The sequence below is a fragment of the Hippichthys cyanospilos genome, chromosome 11 (genome assembly GCF_059441005.1).
Source record: "Hippichthys cyanospilos isolate Australia breed blue-spotted pipefish chromosome 11, RoL_Hcya_1.0, whole genome shotgun sequence".
Classification (NCBI taxonomy): Eukaryota; Metazoa; Chordata; class Actinopteri; order Syngnathiformes; family Syngnathidae; genus Hippichthys; species Hippichthys cyanospilos.
Genome location: NC_142379.1, coordinates 10,402,961 through 10,427,031, shown reverse-complemented (window position 1 = coordinate 10,427,031; position 24,071 = coordinate 10,402,961). Strand labels below are relative to the sequence as shown.

At 38.4% G+C, this 24,071-nt stretch overlaps 3 protein-coding genes across 3 annotated transcripts; 2 read left to right on the top strand and 1 right to left on the bottom strand.

Moving 5' to 3' along the window:
* The first annotated feature begins 135 nt into the window (after positions 1-135).
* Positions 136-4,016, top strand: LOC148415849 (uncharacterized). Its single transcript, XM_088426708.1, has 3 exons — positions 136-256; positions 329-422; positions 1,468-4,016. Exons 1-3 carry the CDS (start codon positions 169-171, stop codon positions 2,246-2,248), a joined length of 963 nt encoding a protein of 320 aa, XP_088282834.1. The 5' UTR covers positions 136-168; the 3' UTR covers positions 2,249-4,016.
* Positions 4,017-4,346: 330 nt separating this feature from the next.
* Positions 4,347-10,189, bottom strand: LOC148415848 (zona pellucida-like domain-containing protein 1). The gene is made up of 10 exons (XM_088428206.1): positions 10,061-10,189; positions 9,558-9,784; positions 8,062-8,252; positions 7,470-7,542; positions 7,240-7,337; positions 7,060-7,143; positions 6,252-6,423; positions 5,147-5,246; positions 5,037-5,060; positions 4,347-4,959 (listed from the first exon to the last, which is right to left on the bottom strand). Exons 1-10 carry the CDS (start codon positions 10,155-10,157, stop codon positions 4,802-4,804), a joined length of 1,224 nt encoding a protein of 407 aa, XP_088284332.1. The 5' UTR covers positions 10,158-10,189; the 3' UTR covers positions 4,347-4,801.
* A 6,472-nt stretch (positions 10,190-16,661) lies between these two features.
* Positions 16,662-23,992, top strand: laynb (layilin b). The gene is made up of 8 exons (XM_088426707.1): positions 16,662-16,722; positions 16,793-16,902; positions 17,835-18,141; positions 19,388-19,545; positions 20,823-20,873; positions 21,085-21,162; positions 21,264-21,378; positions 22,539-23,992. Exons 2-8 carry the CDS (start codon positions 16,830-16,832, stop codon positions 22,864-22,866), a joined length of 1,110 nt encoding a protein of 369 aa, XP_088282833.1. The 5' UTR covers positions 16,662-16,722; positions 16,793-16,829; the 3' UTR covers positions 22,867-23,992.
* The last annotated feature ends 79 nt before the right edge of the window (positions 23,993-24,071 follow it).

Genomic DNA, 24,071 nt, shown 5'->3' with positions numbered 1-24,071 from the left:
GTCAGAATCTGATAACAGGGCCCTTTATAAGGCAGACAGCGTGGAGAGGTCGCTCAATAAACACTTGAAGCTCAGGTAATGACCACCCTTTCTGTGTCTTTCTTTGACTTAAAATACAGAATGTAAGAAAAAAATAAAAGGATGTTTCAGTGAAGAGTGATTGATTTTATGTATTCTATTTTTTGCAGAAAAAAAAACATGCATTCAGAAAAAGTCATCTTCTCCATGTGCACCTTTGCAATCTTGGCAGTTTCAGGTATTTTTATGTCACTGTTTTTTTTGTATGCATTTTTACAATTGTTATATGTCATAAGTTATTTTCTTGCAGCTTATCCGCTCAATGGTGATACCAGGGAGGCGAGCTTGACTGATTCCAAGGCCAATCAGGCTCATCCCAAGTCAAAATTCACAAAAGAAGCAGAGTAAGTTGACCTACAGTAAATGAGGCTATTGTGATGTGAAACCTAGACATAGTGTGGACAGGGCTAACTCTCAGACATGTGCTGCAAAATATTATCGCTTTCTATCAAGTTTATGATTGAGGAAAATCATGATTTATTGGGCATACCCCATTTGTTGTACTGATGAATAAGGAAAGGTTCTGAGAGTAATCGTGAAAACAATAAATAAACCTTGATTCAAATGACTATATGTCTAGAGTAGGGGTGTCAAACTCATTTTAGCTCAGGGACCACATGGAGAAAAATCTTAGTAGGCCGGAAAGGTAAAATAATAGTATATACTGTAACTTAAAAACAATTCCCTGCAAAGAGCTGCAGTCAATAACTTTTCCTTAAATTGCATGAAATGAATGGGAATTTTCAATCATGCATAACACATAGATACAGGATTAACTAAAAATGAATAAATAAGTTAATTTAAAAACTGAATGACAGAATGAAGGTATGAACAAACAAACAAAAAAAAACGAATACAAAGTAAAACAAATATCTAGTGGAAGGAAAATGCCCCAATTAAAATTATATTGTCGGATGACTTTTTTTAAGGAGTGCAGTGAAATGCAAAGAACGATATGAAAAGGCTGCACTGTCTCATTTTGGAGACTGGTTGCCACCCACATCACGACATACTGTACATGACAGAAGAAGTTGAAAACTCACAAAGCAGTCATGATGTCATGTCAAACACGGAAGCGCTGTGTGCTGACTGCTGAGCTTGCAAAAGCAAGAATTGTTGTCTATTGATTATGGACAGCAGACTAATAGGTCCGATCCTATTAATTTTTTCAATGCCTCACAAAATCATCTTGCGGGCTGAATTAAAGACGAATGTACGTTTGACACCCCTGATCTAGAAAGAGACAGATTGGTGAATCGATTGTTGTCAGACCCTACCAGTGACACAAATGCACTCTAAAAGCACTAAACTGGAATCAAATGGTGAATCTGGGGGCAAAATTTACTACCTATCTTTAAAAACACTAAAAAGAGTGCTTATGTCCCACAGTAAAATCTACAAGACCCACATTGACGACAGCGGCCTCTACAACCAAGAGGACGAGTACAACAAGAACGCAGTGTTGGAAGAGATGCAGCGCAAGATTCTCATGGAGTCAGAGCGGCTTCGAGCCCGTTTACGGCAGGAGCTGGCAGAGCTGAACAAGAGGCTTGCTCCACCCCTGGTTCATCTTGCCTCCTTGAGGGACCACTTGGTCCCACTCACCCAGCAGCTCCACAATAATACCCAGGGCCTGTGCCACCAGCTCAGGCTGTACATCAGAGGTGCGGATGCGGTGGAGGTCAACCGGGATCCACATGTCCACAACTGGATGACCCAAATGCTGGAGCAGGGTACTTCCAAGCTGGCTGACATCCTGGCTGACTTCACGGCTAAAACCAGAGAGGTGGCAGAATGCCAGAGGGAGATGAGTGAGGCAGAAACGACTAATGCAAAAATCTGGCAGGGATTTAGCTCAAGGCTAGGATGGGAAGTGATTTCACTCAAGGAGGAGGCTCAGAGTAATGTGGAGACTCTTAAAGTACAGCTCGCCGATCGGTCGGAAACTGCGCAGCCGCTGGAGGCCGCGGTGGAACGCTTCTGCCAAAACTCAGCACAGCAACACCAAGCCTTCCAGGCCAGGATTGAGAGCCTGTTCGCATCAATGGAGGAGGAGCTGGAAGTCCAGTTCAGTCCTTCCCACTCTGAACATTCTGGTGGCTCTTTGCAGGAAGAGTTCTCTGCCAAACTGTCTGCTCTCATCCAGGATATTTTGCATTCAGTGCAATGACCCATGTCACGATAGAGACTATCAACTGGGACACCAACGCCATTCAAATGTTTGTCAGCACATTTTCAGCTCACAAGCTCCTTAGACCCAGCCTTGGCACTTGTGTTTAGTCAAATTCTCCATTTTGTCTCAGTAAGACAACAAAGTTAATGAGGAATCATTGGAAAAGCCTCTACAGAAAGCACACTTGGACTTAATAAACTAGCTCGAATGAGTCAAAAGATATATATCTAAAACAAATGTCCACTTAAGTGGACACAAATGCATGAACTGGGTGTCCCTGTCCAACTGAAGCGAACGTTGACAAGTGTCGACAAAGGTGGCCTATCTTCTCTTGTGCAGTATTTTGACCGTTTTTGGGTCATTTTCTTCCACATCATTCCACAATATTTTAGCCAAGGGATAGCACACTCCTGATAGTGTGAAAACAAAGTGGTTGTGCCATGGTGACCTTTGACATGTTGTCACCCTCTGGGTGAAATTTCAGCTCCCTAGTGTCATCTTTCAATGCTTTCCCTTTGATGTGAAATACCTTTGATGTAAAGTTCAAAGGATTGGAGAAAATACCGCACAAGAGTTAACACTGAATTGTTTTCGAGTCGAAAAACATTTGTGAGTGTTGATAAAGGTAGCAAATGCGTGTTTGCATCGGGGATTCTTCAGGTTATGTTCAAGGTTGCAATTTAGCCATCCAACTGCTAGTATCAGTTTATTTAAAGATTACATGAAATTTACTTCAACTTCTGTTCACAAACCTGTCCAAAAAAGCCACCAGCTTTAGGTATTAGGTACACCCAATTCCCATTTTAAACCCAACTTGCTGACTCAAAATAATGAACCCAACCTTGGGTAAAGCTAACACAATCAATCACAAAATCTACAGCTACCAAACAAGTGAGTTTCGAAAAACGCCGAGCATTTGATAAAGTAAATGAGGCTTATCAAATGAGAAATATACTTCAACGGAAACTACCAGTTTTTCCCATTGACATAATTCACCTGGTGTCTATTGCATTTTCCTAACGTTCTCTGCTATGCCCTTATGCACTCCTGGGAAGACTTTTGCAGAATTCTCCACATCTGCGTCAAAATGGTCATCTTGATGCTGTCCATATCTTCAAAACCAGTCCCCTTGGGCATGGGAAGGGGGAAACTCATGGTTTGTAATTTGAAATCTATCTTTTTGGACACCAGCCCTGAAGGTTTTCTGACCCCTATTAGAATTTGCATTGTTTTGTTACGTGTGTTCTCACAAGAATTTACTCGTATTTTCCTACATATAGACATTTTTTTTTAAAAAGTGACACTTCACACTTGGATTTTTGTTCCATGTTTGTACTGTAGTGAAGTCATATCAAACGTGTCCCCTCTAGTATGTGATTGTTATGACACTATTTGACTACATTTTGTTTTGTATGGGTTAGGGTTAGGGGTAGGGTCCTAATGTCTAATGTGAGTCATGACCTGAAAAAGATTGGGAAACCGAGCCATAAAAGAATTACCATGACGGCTAAATGTATCATTTATGGTTTTGTTTTGTTTTTGTTTTTTTTTGTTTTTAACAATTTGATCCTAAATCCTTGTGAGCCTATGTAGCAGAGCAAGAACGTATATACGGGTTACCAGTATGTAAAAAGCCAGTTATTAATATTTGTATTTTATATGTAAAGTTTATCTGGAAAAAAAGTAAAGAAGAACATGTATTTTTGCCAATAATTATTATGTAAATATTTTCTGTATTACTGTAAATAAAGTTATGGAAACTCCAGTGTTCGACTTTACTCACGGGAAAGGAGACAATGTACTATGTAAATGGATGACATGAAGTGAATAGGATCTTTCGGTTAAAATGATATTTTTTGTACCACATACAAAATATTAAACTGCCATGTTCAGAAGCATACATTTTTTTGCAGAAACATTTTGACTGGATTTTCCAAAGTGTTACTGTATTTTATAAAGAGCTACATGCTTCTTCACCATTTTTAAAGCTAATTTTTAAAATTTTCAAAAATGACCTTCAAAAATGAGCCATGAGTCACCATTTTGAAAGATTTTTTTTTCCAAATTTAATTTTGAAAATAACCTTCAATAATAAGCCAAGTATTGCATTATCTCATCTAAAGACAAAAACTATTTGATCACATGTATCAATCAATCAATCAAATGTTATTTATACAGCCCTAAATCACCGAAGTCTCAAAGGGCTTCACAGATGAAAAGAGGTCATGTGGAGACTTCTTTCATGTAGCAGCCTGTTCTGGTTAAACACAACATTGGCTAATGAGCCACATCCTTCTTCATCATGTCTAAAAACAAAAGAAATCACTGCATAGTAATCTGTAATTGCATTTTAGTCAGTAAGATTCCACTGCAGTGACAGCAAACAAACTGTGTTTAGAAAAAATGAATTGTTTCACAAAATTTGTATTTGCATAAACTGTTTGGCAGAAAAAAATATAATGGATCCAAATGTATGCTGTATTTCCTACATTGATTTTTGACATTCAGTAGGATGTTTTTGAGGAATAGAGCTTGTTTTAAACATTGGTGTCAGTCGAAGCTATGAGGCAAGCGACCCGCCCAGCAAAACTTCTTCAGTCCAAACCAGCCGGCAAGAACTAGCAGAGCGGACACGGCAGAGCCAAACACTACTCCTACTACAAGGCCCGTCACATCCAGGTCATCTTTTTGTGTTGCCAAATTGTTACCTGATGGCAAACAATCATGTTAGGCCACTTCCAACTTGTATGTTTATCTAAAGCTGTGCAAGTAATACAATACTTACTATAGGCTTCTGCTGCTGGCCTGTCTGTTCGTGGGCAGAGAAGGAAAGAAAACAGCAAAAATAAAGTATTTATCATTGTTTGACATAACTTAGATAAGCGGGTGTCCAACCTTCTCCAGTGGTGTATAGCGGTCCGACTGAAAGAGTGGCCGAGTCTCTTCCCTCCTGTCCGAAAGGAGTCAAGGATCTTTTTTTTCTGTTGTTACAAGCCTGAAGAATAACAATAGCCCACAGGTGTCAAATATATGTGTCAAATATATTTTGTTTGACATCATTTAGATATTTTGAAAATGCAGGGATGCAGAAATGGCATTTTCTAGTAAAGTACTAATTAAAAAACTAACAAAAAGAATTAATGATTTTGTGCATGATGAGTTCCTTTTATTGCTCCTTGTGATGTGTCCACCCTGGCCACCAGGAAGCAGTATTATACTCTACTGTCAGGCAGAGATAAATGAAGTACCTTTTCTATTATTCAGAGGTGGGCTTTTTACATTTTTTTTTCTTTGCTGGACCGAAATTCACAGTCCCGTCTGTACGCGGCCCCCCTTCCATCATTGTAGGTCCGTTGTTTTCATCCAAACTGTCAATGTAATTCGTCATCCAATTATTAACGGAGCTTCCGTCACCATCATTTCAATTATTAATGCCACTCATCACTTGCCATTCAAAGGGAAAGCGACTTTTTCATTCAAATGAGAGTTATAACCCAAAATACCACAAGAATATCTAAATACCTCATTCTAAATGTTGTTGTTTTTTTTTTATACTTTAGCCCTGTATAATGAATGTGTTGAGCAAGCATGTGTACAGAATGCATTTCAGTTCATGAAACCAGGACTCTGAAAACAAGCACAAAAATGACCTCCCAGCTATGCTAGCTACCCAAATGAGGAGGAACTGTCAGTCAGGGTGACGTGACGAGACAAACTGCTACCAACAGTGACAAAGGTAGTGACAATTACAACGACGGATTAAATCTACTGGTCCACGGTTCTTAGTTCGTCATTTATGTTTTCATCTTTTGGCAGTCCATCGCCAAAACGGACTGTCCTTCAGTACTGACAAAATTCCCTCCACTGCCATTACTATTGTAAGTGATTCAGGAGGATGCAATATTTTGTTTTTTGTACTTGGTTAAGAATATGTATTTGACTATAGCCTTAAGTTAAAAAGAAAAGCTGATTTTAGGGTTCCTAAACCTTTTCTACTCACGTTCAAGAGTTCTTCGCATTTGGTGGGCTCACATAGCCTGAGAATGCAATGCAGGTAGATGCTGGACTTGGGCTGATCGCGATGTTGAACAAAGCGGAAGGCCTCAAAGTCAAAGCGAGCAAACTTGGAATGTCCGTTGGTATTTATTGTTGCCATTTGGTCCACTGAACACCTAGCGGGCAGCAAATATTCACAGTCGATAAAATTATAGATGTTTTTGTTTCTAATTTGGCCGGCTCAGTGGAGCAGCCTGCCTCACAGTTCAGGGACCTGAATTAAAATCCACCTCAGCCCGGCCTTCCTGTGTGGAGTTTGCATGTTCTCCCCAAGCCTTTGTGGGTTCTCTCCAGACTCCGGCCTCCTCCCACACTTCAAAAACATGCATGGCAGGTGAATTGGACATACTAAATTATCCTTGGGCGTGATTGGATGTGTGAATGGTTGTTCGTCTCTGTGTGCCCTGCAATATGTTGGAAACCAGTTCAGGGTGTGTCCCCCACCTACTGCCCGAAGTCAGCAGGGATAGGCACCAGCAAGCCCTCAATTCTTGTCAGGATAAGTGGAGTGCCCAGAGAGAACTCACGAGGGCTCAGGGAGAACAATCAAACTCCACACAGGATGGCTGGAGCGAGGTGGATTTTAACTCATGTCCCTGAACTGTGAGGTGGACGTGCGAGCTCTTTTAGATTTACAGAAAATGCAAGTGCTATCTGAACTTGTTAAACAAAAGAGCTCTCATGAATCAGATCAATTTAGTTTGTGATGCAATTCCATATCAAATAAGTCATGTGCTGTTTTGCCATTTTACCCGGTGAAGAAATTGTGTTGCTCGGTTTGTGACACGTTATAAGAGGTGGGAGTTCCGAAGCAGTGATCCAGCAGCACATGGAAACTGTAGCAAACAGGCCAACCAAGTTATTGTTTTGCCAATAAATACAGCATGTTTGGCTATACTGTATTATAAAATTTGATTCGCTTTGTGGCCTACTTTCCAGTCAAGTTCACAGCTTTCACTTCCACGTAGATCCTTGTTCGCAGTTGCAGCCCTGATGAAGGGACGAGTAGTGGATAGCCATAGTTGGAGTCCTGGAACAATATGCCAAATTGAAAAGAATTTTGCACTCAACCTATAATATTTTAGTGATATAGTATTTAAAACATTCAATTGACAATTGTTGACATTTACTTAGAGGTGTGTCCAATGCAATGCTTACTTACATTATACACATCCATTTTTAGCGTGTCAACGAAGCTTCCATTGTTGTCACTTGTTGCCACAGAAACCGAGGATCTAAATATACATTCCACAAAAGAAGAGGCAGATGATACGTCATAACCCGTCAGTCAAGAAACAAAAGAAGAAATGTCTGTTCAAATTTGCAAACGGGGAGCACTAAGTTGGATGACAGACAATTTAAGAGGTATAAAAGCGGTGCAATGCATCGTATTTTAAAAAAAGGGGTTTGCAATTTGGGTAGCTCTGATTGTTACCACCATGGAACATTGAGGAGAGCACCATGAGCACAAAATAAAGTTTGAAGTGATGGAATTGGAAACCATAAAGGAAGTCAAACAAACGTATTACCGACTTAAAAACTAGGGAGAGCACGCTTGAAAAAATGTTGTGGGAGAAGCCAGAATCATTGGCCAGAGTTTAGATGATCCAGATGCCCCAGACAATCCGTCTTGTGACTCTAAGCCAAAAGCTAGATTTTACACCCCTCGGGGTACATGAAGGCTCTTTAGGTGGTATGTAAGATTTCAACTGGTGATTTTGTAGGTACCAGCAAATGTTGCCATGGTTACTCACGCCACTATTTGAGTGTTGTTGATAAGGTACTCCAAGGGATAGCGGCAGGAGAAGTGATAGTAGAGGTCCGTGTTGTAACTGATCACCCCCTGCTCAGATCTGGGGGTGTCGATGAAGCCTGTGATGATGACCGACTGGATGGTGAGGAAGTTGCTGAAGGGTCCTGTGGGGTCTGGGGTCTCATCCACTATCTAACAGGAACAGACACAAAGCAAAGTAATCATGAATGTGAAATTTGAAAGCCATTAGACATATGTGTCCCGCGTGGTGACATGTCAGCAAATAAACTTTCAGATAAATAAAAAACATAGATCACATGGACAAAAATAACAATTATGAGATCTCGCCCAAAATACCTTCCATGAGGTCTGTATTTACATTTACAAGAAGCCAAAAAAGTTAAAATTGTAGTCAAAATGGATGAAACTAAGGGATGAGTAGATGATGTATGTCATTGCTAACCTATTTTTGTCTGACTAGCATGCTAGCGCATCCAGGTAATGCTATCTTCAAATAAGCCAGAGATCCTTTCCTCAAATGTGTCTTCATATAAATGCACAAAGCAGCTAATAAAAGTAAAAAATCCACCATAATCACCATAAAAATATGCACCATAAAAATGCACAATCCTGCAGCAAGAAATCAAACAGAAGACTGAAATTTGCATGGCGGTTTTGTTTACAATGCTGTCGTCGTGAAATCCCTACACCGGTGAGTGTAATCCATCCTCTTCACTCATGAAATATAATTGATTGTCAGTTCCAAGATCTCTTTCTGTTTTGAGTTTATTTTTATTTTTGATTCAATGTATTTAAAGCAAGTTGTATCACAAACATGAGGGTGAAGCTCCATGTTCGTTTTACATGCCAGCAGAGAACCTCCCACTGGAAATTAGCAGTATATTATTTGATCTATTGGAAATGTTTTCAAATGCTTTGCATGTAAAAAGTTAATGTAATAAGTTAAAGTAAATAGCGTAATGTAAATAATATAATGTTTGGATTACTTCTCGATGTGGTCATTTTATGCAACATTTTGTAGTGATGACACGATCACATACATCAGGAAAAAACTACCTTCCATTGCACAGTGGCAAGTCTATCCTGTCATGTAGTAAGTGGGATGAAAATAAAATCTAGAATGAACAATTAAGCCTGAAGATGAAAAGATCATTACGATTGGTCCAGACCACATCCCATAACCCAGTCAATGCAATTGAAGTGACTTTTGTATTACGGTACATTGAATGAACACAAATGTGTTGAACCCTCAAAGAAATGTATTTTTCTTTCGTGGCCAAAGTCATTTTCATTTTTTGAGGAGGACCCTTTGTCAGATCAGTCACATATGGGTATGGATTCTACAGCTTGTTCAATAATCAGTATGAAATATTTGTAATAGATATTGGAACATATCCTGCCCCACCAGATCCAACAGCTAGTTTTCCTTTGTCATTATAATTCAAATCAATCATCTTCCACAAACAAAGTTCTGACCTGCAGGGACTGGCGGCATGGGTTTTCATCGCTTTGGTTGACTGGAAGCAGGTAGCGGATTATGGGAGGGTCCACACTAGAGTCAATGGAGCCCTGGCATTCTGTGACGTCGTGCTTCCCGTTCAGCGCCATGGTGGTTGAGTTGAACCCCGCCCACTGAGCTGTGCACAAGTTGACCTCCAGCGTGATCATGGTGGTGCCGCAGTCGACTGTCAGGTCTGAGCTGTCTTCATGAACAAGACAAGGATTATCAGTAGTGGTAGCTGCAGTGGCGGTTCTGTGCTATCTTGGCATTCTTTAATGGCCTAAACACTACCAGAAGCATGAGCCCATTATCTAATTAAAACATACATTCAAAACAAATATTTAAAACCAGTTTCTATAATGCATCTTAATGGTGATTGTTTTTTTGAGGAGAATCCCCACTGAATGAACCAGATACATAGCCTGCCACTCAATAATTCTCTCTGGTAAGTGAGATGTAGTACTTAGCAAATTCTTACCTGGAATCCTCTCATACACAGAAGAACAATTGTAGAGGCATTGAGTGGGATGCAGTAGTATGGCCAGCAGAGAGAGACAAATAAGAAGAATAGGCATCTTGTTGGGATGCAGCAGGTCTGTCGTGTGTCCTAAAGGAACAACATAGCGACAGCTAACAATAATTTTGGTTCATCCGCAGTGTATCATACAAAAATGCGTGCAAATATTATTTGGAAAAGTTGAGATGGTACACATTAGGTTGCAACTGTTCAAGCGAATTAGATGGGGTTTTTTTAACCGATAACATGCACCATCAAACTACCTGATATTTCAAATATAATCATCATAATTAACATCATCATAATCATAACAGCAGCTTTACCTCTCTGGACCCTGAGTAGGAGTTTGTCTGAGTCTGTCATACAAAGTAGCTTTTATAGGATAAGACATCCTCGAGACACCTAAAACCTCGCAGGTGTGTCTCACAAGACCTCCACGCAGCTAATTATAGTCTATTATACACCCAAACACATGAGTACATTCTAGTAGACCCTTCACAATTCTTTTGTTACTGGGTCGTTCCACAATAAGTGGCCTTTTTACATCAAATTTTTTAATAATCCATATACAAAATAATAAAACATGCCGTTTTTGAGTAAATGTATTTGTCCTGAGATCAAATCTAAAGAAAAAATTAAGAGAAAAGAATGCCGAAAAATGGTTTAAAAATAATAAATAAGTCTGGAGTACTACTTAAAAAATGATATTTTCTCTTGTCCCACATCGTGTAACGACAAATTTGAATCTCAAATGAAACAGTTGAAATGGAAATTAGATTTCACTTATTTTAGTATTATCCGTTACATTGATGTCGCTTGCAACTGTGGGAGCATTTGTTTTGATAAGCATTTCAGGCAATAATTATGATTTATGGAACGTGTGTCTCACAAGATGCACGCAACCCTCTTACCATTTTAGCATGTTTGACAAAAAAGAAAGCACATAATATGCTGGAATTGATATCGTCAAACAGTTTTCCAAAAGAATGGGTAGACCAAAGTTATGTCCTTTCTTCTATTTTTCATGTTTTTATATAATAGTTAGACTTACTTCAATGTATCACCCGACCTCATTCACCCCTGTTATGCATGTAATCAGAATAAGACACATTTTTTTTCTTCAATATTTACACAAGTAAGTTTGTCCGCCTGGTCAGCAGTAACAGCTAGTTAAACAGATTTCTACTCCTGAGAGAAAACTAACATGAGTGCAGATTTTATTTTATTTCTTTTATTTGATTTTTTTATTTATTTATTTATTACATCATGATGTAATGAAAATTGTACCACTTGGATTAACCTATCCTTTTCAGGCTTATGATAGTCGATTATCTATTATTGATTATCTGTTATTGATGAATATGTGGAGCAGAGAATCAGAAAACTGAAGGTTTACTTTTCAGGAATTTTGAAGCCCAAATGCTCTCCAATTCTGGAATGACCCTGCTCTTTTTTTTTTTTTTTTTTAACAAACTGGTTTAAGGTTCACAATTTTAAATTTAAACATGGATGGAATTGGTGTCAGATTTTGTCAAAGTTAGGTCCGGAAATACAAAATGAAGCTGAGAAATTCAGTTTTAGCTCCGCATATGCACAAATATGGGCTGTAAAGATTGCAAAACACACCATGGATCACTCTAATATTATTGTATGGAGATTAACAGACTTGAATGACAGTTTGATGTAAAATACTGTGTATATGTAAGATGATCACATTTTGCCAAAGGCTACAAATTGCACAAACAAACAGGAGTAAGCTTTAGTGATTTCCCTTGCATGTCAAAGCTCACTTTTGTCTTATTCGTATGGTGTGTGGTGGGTAGTGCACATAGCTACAGGGTACATCATCAACTGCTCAAGTGAGACATATATCATTGTTCACACGGTGAGACAAGAAAAGGAGCATCGGTGAGACAGAACATGTGTTACACTATCCACAAATCACGTCACTTCTTGACTATCCCTGTCACTTGTGACTTATGTCCTAAGACATCAACACAAAAACCCTTCAAATATCATATCTCTCCATGCTTAATCACACTATACATTTCTTTCTTCTGATAATCTTTCTGGATGACAGGGTTTTTTTTAGACTGCCAGGACAGAATGTCCAGAGTCAGATAATTACAGTGAGAAGAACAGATAGCAAGGATTCACAAAGCTTCAAGTGAGATGGACGATACAGGTATTATATAACAGACTTGTCATTTAAATATAACTAACGCGCGGTGATATAATGGAGACAAGGCCGAAGGGGGAATGCTAAATTGATTAGGATGGGAAAACGGTTCACTTTTAGGTGAACACAAGATCAATAAGCACACCATTCAGCAAATGCAAAACGTGCGATTAAAATACACCTGTACAGTCACATGAAGTGACTGTGCATCCAATGTCGTCAACAAGCATGGAAATGATAGCCCCGTGAGTCGGCGCTCTGCTGCAACTTAGTGGCCAACCGTAGAAACACAAAAAGATGTGTCAGAAATGTTCCAGGACAGGCGTCTTGAACGATTTGCAGCACCTAAATCCAAAATGAAATGAAATTAAGTTAAATGTAAAACATAAATTAAATGTTAAAGCATGTGTGAGTTTCAGTATTAACATTAACAACAAACTAATAAAGGTGCTATGCTGAATCAATTAATTGACAACTAATTGGTTGAGAAATGAGGCAAAAAACATTTTTGATCATCAAGTATTCGTTTTAGTGTACTAAAATAGTGTAATTGACCAGAATTCCAGCCTTATTCTCAGATTCAGATTCTCTTTCATAATGAAAAAACAGACAGATTATCATTGTGATGAATCAAAACAATATGACACAAACATCTGCTTTTACATTGTTGAACTATGATCCGTTTTTGCCGATTTTAGGATAAAATACATTTCAAACCAGTCACCAATATCTATTTGCAACTTCAATTTGAAAGAATTTCCTTTCTTCAATAAAAGGTAGTAAATCAAACATGTTTTTTAAAAGTCAGATTCATTGATTATCTGGCAAAACAATCAAGAGATAAATCCATAATTTAAAAAAAATAATCGTTAATTACAGCCCAATTACAAATTTATTGTTAGATATAAATTCTTAACTAACATGAATACTTCAGGAGTTCTCACACCTTTTGGTCTTCCCTGCTTTCTTATTATGAAGTAAAAAAAATCAATGCAAGCCACATTTGCACAGGCCTACTTGTACCACTCGTAAAACTGCTCTGGATAAACAATGTGGCAGGCCAAGGTCCTTCATTAGGGAGTCGTTCCAACACATGACATTGGCCTGTCTGTTTCCTATTCGCAAAATAGATCAATGTAGTTAACACTACTATACAAATAAAATTGTCAAACTGATGAAATAATAGGTTGTGGTCCTTATAAAAAGATATTGAAGACTTCTGTACTAGTCTCACAATTCTTTAGCGATTCTAACATTAGAGAGAAGCACTGCTCTGCACATTTCAACACTGAGGCCTTTCTGTGAAATTAGAGATACATTCCAGCAAAGTTCCAACAATCACGTGTGTGTCTGCCACCAGCGAGTTTACAGAGTAAATGAGAACCACGCCAACCCGAGTCATCACACGACAAAAACATGTGCGTGCATCATAATCAAATCATGCCCAGAGAAGCTAAAGAACTACAAACAGATTTTAAAAATTCCAGGTCCTGCATGGTTGTAATATAAAACTGCATGCAACTGTAAGTAGATCAAACATACTGCACTTTACATTACTATAGATAAGTATCTAGTTTTTAGGTTTGTCTCATCTTGCGCACCTGCACTTTGTTATTGTACATGTAAAACGCAGAGGATAGTGAGAAACGCTATTTCGATTCCTTTGTATGTTAAGCACATGTGAAGAAATTGACAATAAACTTGACTTTGACTTTGACTTTGAACTGGATGCAGTTTGCATCCTTGCCATGCTAGTGGTTTACATCATTGCATTCTTCTTCTTTTTCTGAAAAAAGTCAGCCAAGGCCTATCTCTCAAACAATGGCTCTTGATTTTTTTCTTCACCAAGGTGCCACCTAAAAAATATTTAGCTCTTAATGTAGCACGAGCACATAACAAGCATCAGCAGTATAGCAGCCACAGGAGAAACATTTAAATAAATAAATAAATAAATAAATAAATAAATAAATAAATATATATAAATATATATATATATATATATAAATATATATATATATATATATATATATATATATATATATATATATATATATATATATATATATATATATATATATATATATATATATATATATATATATATATAGCCTCCTGTGGCTGCTATACTGCTGATGCTTGTTATGTGCTCGTGCTACATTAAGATGTTTCTATATATATAGTACACTGTACACTGCACACGTCTCCATTTTTTCCATGTTATGGGTGGTTACTTGCATTTAAAAATATGTGATCAAAACATTGACACACCACAATGGTATGAAGCACCATTTGACACCAACCACATGGATATGGTGCTGAAATGTAGTTGAATTTATCTAAATTAGATTACTGAAAATATAAGCTATACTGTGCAGTATATATATACAAGAGAAAACTTTCCAAGTTTATTTCCATACATGGACATTAGTGACTTTTTTTTTAATCCATATGGTTGCCAGATCTTTTTCAATTGGAAAGTGATTTATATTGATGAATCAGTTAAACCTCTGTTTCATAACCCTCAATGCTCACTAGCACAGTCATATTGTGGAAATTAAGTCATAACGCCTAGAGACCAAAGAAAAGCAAGGAACAGGAACTAAGGAGTTGAACACAAAAATAAAAAATGATTTCCTCTCTTTCCCCTGGATTCCTTCCTGCCCAATGGTCACTATATATACAGTACACCTCTCCTCCCATTCTTTCATCACAATGTCTGTTTTGATTGCTGGTTTTTGCAGCATACTGTTGTGGCTGGGGTTCACCAGATGTCATCTGAATAATGTGTTTGACAGCAGATCAGCTCTCACTTGCAATTTAACGCACTTCATCGCTCTTTTTCAAGTCAAGGGTGCGTCTGTTCTCTCCTTGTGCGTTATTTCTCCCCAGACGACATCCGTTCACTCTGATATCTGTGTGTGTGTGTGTAGAGCGAGGGGGGAGCGGGGGGGCGGGGGTGAGTGAAGATCACTCTTGCAATATTATTCTTTCTGGCTCGTCGGCTTGAAAATTGTGCCACTATTTGACAATGCCCATCCTTATAAAACGTAAGAAAGTTTCAGCAAAGGAGTTACTAAAACAAAATTTTGATAGAATAAGTTTCTTCATGTTCCAATTAATGTGCTCTTAACTTGAAAAGAGACCATGTACTGCTTCCATTCTGTTGATGCCGGCAGAAACCCTGTTAAAATCTCACATAGCCAAAAGTCTTTCTAAAGGTCAGGCTTAAAACTAAAAATTTCTTGAGAAGCCTCTACTTTTAATTTAATCTTTTTAAGGGCTAGAAGGGTAAACAAATGTGGGCAAAAGAAAAAAAAAAGTCTTTTTGCTATATACAACACAGCAACATAGCTGGAAACACCGGAGCTGAACACAACATGTGGGGTAACCTTTAAATGTTTTAGCCTACTTGGTTTAAAACACTCTTTCACTGGCCGTATAAAAGGTGTTGGAATATTTTTTTACATAAAATAAAAAGAAAGGAACATTTTTTTAAAAGACCATTTGGATACACTTATTTTCCTGTTCTTGCTGAGGTAATGAATCAAGACTGTAATGGCAGATCCTCAAAATCCTGTGGCTCAATCTTGGGTGCAAATATGAGATTGGAACATCCCTAATGTGGATCTACAATCAACTTGGAACAAATGTATCTGAATTTAGATCATTTTATTCTGTGCAACCACTTCACCCAAATAAAATTGAGAAAATTCAGTCTAGCATTTTTTGTCAGTGACAGCTGAAATGTGTTGTAAATCAATTGGCACTTAAAAATGTTGCAGGTGTCGCCTGATTCAGATTTAACATGAGTTGGAATATGATTTAGTTGATTCAAAACACAGCCACATGTCTAACTAGGAGTGGTGTGCACATTTATGCAACCGCAGTTATTTCCCCCCTTTTTGTAAAATTGTTGCAGGTGTCGCCTGACTCAGATTTAACACGAGTTGGAATATGATATGTTTGATTCAGAACACAGCCAACATGATTGTACGCATGTGTGCAACCACAGTTATTTCCCCGCTTTTTGTTTGTTTGTTTGTTGTTGTAAATGTCACAATGTTGTAAACATTTTTTTTTAATGAGTTATCCGTTAATTATACAAAAACCTGACATTTGGACGGGGGATATGTTGACTGTTTTCCAATACGTACGTTTACCGGACATAATTAATATTATTATCATTATTATTGTTGTTATTATTGTTGTTGTTATGAACGAATATGTGTGATTAATGTTTATCAATGAAAAACAGGGATGTCATTTCACTGGCATCACTGTAAATGAAAAGTGACACATTTACTTTTTTGTGCTGTCTTTTTAACTGAGGGGGGAAAAAAGCCCTGGTGGTCTGATTTTCCCCCTCAGTCAGACGCCATGTGCACGACCCACTTTTCCATCCAGCGCTCACATCACATCTCATTGCGGATCTTGGTTCTCCCCAGTGCGAACTCGTCACGGGTTCTTTCTATTCGAAAACGAAATTTATTCTCCGTTTTCGGTTGCTTTCGCAGTAACGGCGCAGGAGCACATCGACGTGAACATGTCGAGATGGATTTTATGAAGCTGTTCGGCGCCCTGCTCGCCTTCGTCTCCCACTACGCCTGCGCTTCTAAAATCAATGGTAAGACTCATAACGCTCTCACTTGCCGTATTCGGACTTTCATAGTAATTTAAAAAGTTGCCTGCGCCTTTGTACATAATAGGTTACAAGGAGTCGCAGTTCCAACTTCAGTTTGTCTACTGCGATGTGAAATATTGTGATAGAGGGGCAGATCGAAGAGAAAAGCGCGTTGGTATTGTAATTATTAACATGCGGCGTGATGTGGAAAATATCAACAGCCACATGTTGTTTTCGTCTCAGCAGCTCAGTCAGGCGGTCCCATCTTGAGTTCGACTAAACAGCTTCAACGCTGACGCCAGTAGCAGGAAATACGACCACAAATCATTCGTGAAGTTGCGTTTATACTACTTTTAATACAACTCAAATATTTGGGCCGAAGCTGTCAAGCCAAAATCACAGATGAAAACCATCATAAAAGTCGCGCAGGCATGAGGTTTGGCCAAAATCAATACAAAAAATGCACAGACAGCAGTCTATCTTTCAAAAGCATGTTTATTATTTTTGGGCAAAAAAAGGAGAACATTATGTGAATGCTGACAAATGACCAGTCGTGTTTATGTTAACACACACACACAAACGTCAACCGACACAACGGTTGCTAAAATCTGTACCAAAATTTAAAATGGTCATATTTAATAAATGATACCTTTGAGATAATTTTATAGTTCTGTGATATTACAGCAACTTGGAATGATTGAGCAAACTATTATTCTTGACAAATAGAGCTGCAAGGGAAATTTATTACAAAGTGTTCCACAATATAAAATGAGTTTGACATTCCTAATATTGGCATTACTAGTGCAAAACCCAATCGCAAGACTTGTGCATTTCCAATTGCTTTCTAATTTTGCAGCCATGTGAGTGCCACTAAAATATATTAAAACAACAGTCAGCCTGTTGTTCTCCTCCTCATGCCTTCTGTCCATGTCCAGGCCAAAGGATCTGCCGGCGAGGGACGGAGCGCCCATGCTATAAGGTGTCTTACATCCAGGACAGCAGGCGGAGGCTGACTTTCCAAGATGCCAGGCAGGCTTGCAGGGTGGATGGAGGAGAGCTACTCAGCATCGAAACAGAAAGTGAGCAGCGACTGATCGAACGATTCATACAGCAGCTCCATGCCGCCGATGGAGATTTTTGGATCGGCCTTCGCCGCAGCCCACAGCGTTTTAGGACCGGCAGCGCCAATCCGGGATGCCCCTCGCAGTACTACTGGCTGGACGGGAGCAGAGCCAAGTTCAGGTTGTTTTGATTTTCGTTGCAACTCAGAAAGTCTCCTTAAATGTCTTATGCTGGTGTTTCCACTGCTGCTTCAAGTTTGATAACCACAGACATTATTAGGGAAAATCTTTGGGATACAGCCCATGTCATAAAAAAACACTATTGGTTTAAATGAGTCATTTTTGGGAGTATATCCAGTGAGTTACAGGAGTTTGAAACTGAAATGTTGCGAAACAGTACAATAACGCGTCTGCTTCACAGTCAATAGGTCCCAGCTTCAAATCTCTTCTTGGACCTGCCTGAGTTTTCACTGGGTATTCTGGCTCCCCCCCACATTCCAAAAACATGCATGTCAGGTTCACCATAGTCTCTAAATCAAGAGTGTCAAACTCGTTTTTTTTTTGGTCACAGGACACATGGTAGTTATTAACAATGGAACCGTTTTCTCTAAAACAGTATCATTCAAGTACACTTTGTATGGGACAATACACAATTATGGACCGTACTTTTTCTGTTTTGTAATTCGCTTTACATTTACGTTGTGTGCAGTGGTGCCTAAAGATTTAGTTTTTCCCAAAGAATGTCCGGGGATGTCCAAGTCTTGGGGTGAAACAGCAAGTGATAATTTCTAGATATCAGTATACTATTGTAGTAAACCAGTCAGTAGAAATTTATCAGAAAGGCTTGAAGTGGCACCCTGGATTATTTAAAGTTGCCGTTTACTGGTGTTACATGAATGCAGCACGCACACTATGGAGTCACTGACAGACCATACTTTGGAAGCATGCGGCAAGCGAACAAAAGAGTTAGCGAATACAAACACAATTCGCCGTTGGTTTCAGTGCATAATAGCGCAGAACCTACAAAACTTGGGCAAATACAGTGGGCCCCCGTATTACGAAATTAATCCATTCCGTGGTTGGGCTCATAAGGCGAATTGAATGCTAATCTTAAGTAAATATTTTTCGAGTATCTCTCTGATTTAAAAAAAAACCAAATAATCAACCCCATTAATTTATACTGACTTCTACTACACAGAACATTTGCAGTATGCATGCATACAGGCTGTGCATGGTTAAGGACATTGAACTAAAGTTATTCTTGCATAGATTCCTTGCAAGATGCTGAATAGGAAGTGCCTAGTACATTTCATTAACAAAACATTACCTAGAGTACAAAGCTATTGATGTCAAGTGTTATAGAAAATGGAGTGTTAAATATGATACGATTCAAATTCATTTGAGCATTTGAACCCTGTGCCTTTCAGGAATTGGCATTGGGATGAGCCTTCCTGCGGTGGGGAAATGTGTGTGGTTCTTTACTATCAGCCCTCTGCACCACCTGATGAGGAAGGCCATTTCCTGTTCCAGTGGAATGACGACAACTGCAACACTAAGAACAACTATGTTTGCAAGTATCCTAAAGGTGAGACAAAGTATCACTGACACCTGCTCAGAGCACCGATTCAGATTCTAATCCTCATATTCGTTATTTTGTTCTGCTAATAAAAAGTGTTTTTGCAGCTTGCAATTCAAAAGTCACAATAAAACACATTAAATAGCAACACTGAGATTCGCAAATCTTTAGATTTTTCCAAACCAATGGCTGCACATGAAACATATCTGGACAAAGCCAACTGAAAAGCCACAATTGGCTAACTGGCAACTTTCTTTGGCCAGTGTCTGCAGAGGAAATAATACTTGCTAAACAGAACCCGAAACTGAATATAAGTAAAATTCCGTTACCATGTATATCCGCCAGGAGGAATCTCCTATAAGAATAAAGGGACAGTGTGTAAGATTTAGGCCGTTTTTCATTACGGACAGCAGGAGATGCTCCAGGTGCTGCATTTACCATTGTCCGTAGCTATAACAAACATGGCCGCCTCTGGTGAAGTGCCACCCCCCCATATAATATGATTTAATGATAACTAGACCTATGATTATATTTAAAACATACTGTTGGTCATTAAGAACACATTCATGTGCACGTTTTTGAAATTTACAATCATTTAATTTATTTTTAATGAAAAACGGTCTAAATATTAAGCACTGTACAGTACGTTATTATCAATTAAAATACCTATAATACTTATAAAAATATCCACACTCTTATTTGTTTTCACAATAGGATCCTATGGTTTGACTTTGACTTCAGAAAATGTCAAAACTACATTACAGTTTTTCAAACCTTTTTTTTAATCAAATAAGCTTTGCTTATATAAAACTAGTAAATTTGAACATAAATGTGTATTTCTTAGAAATTGCCCCACTAAAAATTGTTCTAGACAAGGAAAAGCTATTTTTTCCTGTTCTGAATGTGATTTTAAGAAGAATAACAGCTAATTATATGAATTATATCCGCTACATTCTCCTATTTCTATTGCTTGATAAAACCTTGCCTTCAGGTCCCAGGAATTAGCGTGCAAAAAATGGCTCCTCAAAACTAGAAAATTGCTTCTTCAATGCAGTCATTGTTTGTCAAATTGCTCCCCAACAAAAACAATGTTGTTTTGAGACAGTTTGAAGACTTGTGATTCATGACATTATTCTTGAAACCTAGTTAAGATCTCCAATTTGAATGCAGAGTATTTCAGTTTCACCACATCTTAATTTGTCATCAAGTTACTGCGTGCTGATTACATAATTGCGTGTCGAACAACTACTGACTGGGTGTTCCCAATCACTCTTTTGTATTTTCAGAGAAGACAGCAGTATTTACGGAGGCAGGGAGACAGAACGCAGCACACGCAGGTACAGCGTGTACCATATGAAGTTTCAAATGTCTGAGGCCTCAGGGCTTGAAAATGGATTGAGACAAACATGCAGTTGGTCCCAAAGTACACAGTGCCATACTGTACTATCTTGTGATCATCTAGGAACTTGTGATAGTTATGAACAAGGAAGTGTAATCTCTCTTTTGAATACTTTTGAAAACATTTCTCTCTTTCCTTCTTTCCCACAGTTCCAACTGTAATGCCAAATATATTTTTCACAACATCAAGTGCCGAGACGATTAAAGTAGGAATACCTGAGTCATCAGGTTGGATTTTTTTGTTTGACTGTATTCCTTGATATGTTACACTTTATTCTATTTATATTTTTGAACAATATGATAAAAGCTGTTTTTGCTTTCCCTTTCAGTGTCTTTCTCCAACAATTCACTTTATGTTCCCTACATCCTATACGCCACCATTCCTGCTCTACTGCTGCTGTTGCTTGCAGTTTCTGGTTTCTTCTGCTACAAACAAGCTAAGAGGTACATCATCAAAACACAAAATTAGTTTTCTAATTTCATGAAAGAAATTGCTTTTTTCCACTTGACGGTAATATCAAAATGGCGATACATACTTTTTGGTGCTTTTCCATAGTCAAAATCAGGTATAGTGAACACTTATTATTGTGGACAGTCATGAGTCTTTGCTGTTTGATGCATTGATTTAGTATTTCATTTGATGTTTGACACGTCCTACTGTGTATGTAGTCATTAAACGCACCTCAAGACAACTGCCCGAGCGAGTACAGTGCTTGCTTTTCTGTGCTTCTCTACATACAGTTGTTGATGATGGAATGCAAGCCTTTTATCCCCAAAACCTTGTCCATAAAATTGAATATCAGTTGGCCCAATATACAGTGGAAATTCTAGATCCGAATTGAATCTGTTCTGGTGTGCAGTTTGTATCCTGAATCATTCTTATAGCGAATCACATTTTGCATGTAAATTGCTTAATTTGTTCCAAGCTTGAAATACACACCATATCAAATTTTATTATATCGTCTGTCACCTTTCAAAAAATGCAATGTTTGGTAGATGTCAGGCAAATGACAAAAAATGGCTGTAAACAATCATTTTTATTCCACTTGAACTTTATTTGATAACAAAAACTGAAAACATTGAAACTTTAATTTTCATCAGATTTTTCCTCAAAAAAATGGCTGCAAACAGTAGCTTTAATTCCACTTGAATTTTAATTTTAAAAAAAACTAGAAACATTGAAACTTTCATTTTCGTCATATTTTTCTTCAAAAAATGGCTATAATTGGTAGCTTTAACTCCACATGAACTTTAATTAAAAAACTGAAAACATCACTAACCTAATGCTAGTATACAGCGTCAAACACAATAGGCTCACGGAAATTAGCATAGTTAAAAAATTCCTCAAACAACTGCTACTTTAAACATTTAAGAGCATCACTACTTACTGTTCACTCACTGTACACTTCTGTGTAGTGTACTCTAAATTCAGACCTGCCAATAAAATGTCTAAAGATCTATTGACTCAGAGGCTCGTCTCTAAAACCAACATAACCTGAATGCACTTCTTTTCTACAATATTTCAATAATAGTATTTACAATAGTATAAACAATATTTCTACAACAATATTTAATAATAACGGTATTATTTTCCTTTCCTTCAGGAGGAAGTCAGAAACCAAAAGCTCCACCGGCCAACCAACACCATGGATGGCCACCGAAGCAGGATCTTGCTCTATTCAAGGACCATATGCCTTTAGTGACATCACCAAACTTTCTCACCTTGCTTCGGACAGCACCTTACCAGCAGACTTCAAAACAAAGTACCCCTATGCTTCTACAAAGGACACTCAGTGGAATGATTACGAGAATGTACTATTGACGGACAGGGAGAGTGGCTTCGTGACCAATACCATCTACGAGACCAGTGGAGCTCAAAGTCGACCCTGTCGTCCTCAGCCTGGTTGGGTTGAAAATGAGATCTATGGGTAGGACGATACAATCTTAGGTGGCCAAGCTAAGGAATATTACCCGTCCGGACTAAGGGATTTAAAGTTATTTAGCCTACTACGCCTTCTATACCACATGCCTGGTGCAGGATACCTGAACATGTGGCCGTGACTGGAACATGCATCTATTTTGTGCATCGACATCAAAGTCTAAACCCAAAATAATGGGACTTGGGACTTAATGTCGTACTTAAGATATGATATACGGTAGTAGACAATGGAAAAAAAAGTATTGGAATGCACCCAGGGATCAATTAATCAGTCGGGGAATGTGTTAGAGCTTTCAGTTCATCTTGAATCTTAATGTGTCCACTTAACAAAATGATTTAGGCAAATCTGAGCTTCCAAATATGTGCAAATGAATTAATTCTTCTTTTTTTTTTCTATTGCCATTTCTGTAATACAAAATGGAAAGGTCCAAAAACAAAGGTTCACAGTGGCATCCTTGGTTGTGTTTGGTATGGGAGAATTTGAGGTAATATCATTATCTTCCAATCACATCCATCCATCCATCCATCTTCTTAACCACTTGTCCTCACAAGGGTCGCGGGCTTGCTAGTGCCTATCCCAGCTGTCGATGCGCAGTAGTTGTTGTACACCCTGAAATGGTTGCCAGCCAATCGCAGGGCACACAGCGATGAACGAGCACTCCCAATCACAAACACATTTAAAGAGCAATTCGAAGTGTCCAATATACCTATTACCTACTGTACCATGATGTTTAGGGGATTGTGGGCGGAAACTGGAGCCAGAGGCGAACCAGAGCCCTCAAGACTGCGTCCTGTGATGCTACCATGCTAACTATATCTGCTAAAGCTTACAAGGCAGTGTTTTGACTAAGAACAGTGAGATAGAGTTAGGTGATAAACTCAGTCCTCTGTGACCCTCAACACTGTGGCCGCCATAAAGTAGATTACAGTGGTGCATTGACTCAAGACTTTGAGCCCCACTTGTGACTTAAATCACTCATATCTCAAATCAACTTAACCGTTGTTGTTTAATCTAAACAAATTTGTGAGTAAACTGCTTAGCTGCTCGTTTGCTTCATCTTTTTTACTTCCCCAGAGCTGTGGTGAGCTTGATACTCTCTCATTTAAAAAAAACAAAACTGCATAGTGTAAAGGAATCCCTCTAACTCTGTCTGCATGCATCGACCCTGACCCAGGGACCAATAGTATCTGGAATGAG

Coding starts and splice junctions, on each gene's coding strand:
- laynb (XM_088426707.1), top strand. CDS start 16,830: ATGGATTTTATGAAGCTGTTCGGCGCCCTGCTCGCCTTCGTCTCCCAC. Junction 21,163..21,263: donor AGGAATACCTGAGTCATCAG/GTTGGATTTTTT, acceptor TTTCCCTTTCAG/TGTCTTTCTCCAACAATTCA. Junction 21,379..22,538: donor TGCTACAAACAAGCTAAGAG/GTACATCATCAA, acceptor CCTTTCCTTCAG/GAGGAAGTCAGAAACCAAAA.
- LOC148415848 (XM_088428206.1), bottom strand. CDS start 10,157: ATGCCTATTCTTCTTATTTGTCTCTCTCTGCTGGCCATACTACTGCAT. Junction 9,785..10,060: donor TGTGTATGAGAGGATTCCAG/GTAAGAATTTGC, acceptor TTGTTCATGAAG/ACAGCTCAGACCTGACAGTC. Junction 7,338..7,469: donor TAAAAATGGATGTGTATAAT/GTAAGTAAGCAT, acceptor ATATTGTTCCAG/GACTCCAACTATGGCTATCC.
- LOC148415849 (XM_088426708.1), top strand. CDS start 169: ATGTATTCTATTTTTTGCAGAAAAAAAAACATGCATTCAGAAAAAGTC. Junction 257..328: donor TGCAATCTTGGCAGTTTCAG/GTATTTTTATGT, acceptor ATTTTCTTGCAG/CTTATCCGCTCAATGGTGAT. Junction 423..1,467: donor AAATTCACAAAAGAAGCAGA/GTAAGTTGACCT, acceptor TATGTCCCACAG/TAAAATCTACAAGACCCACA.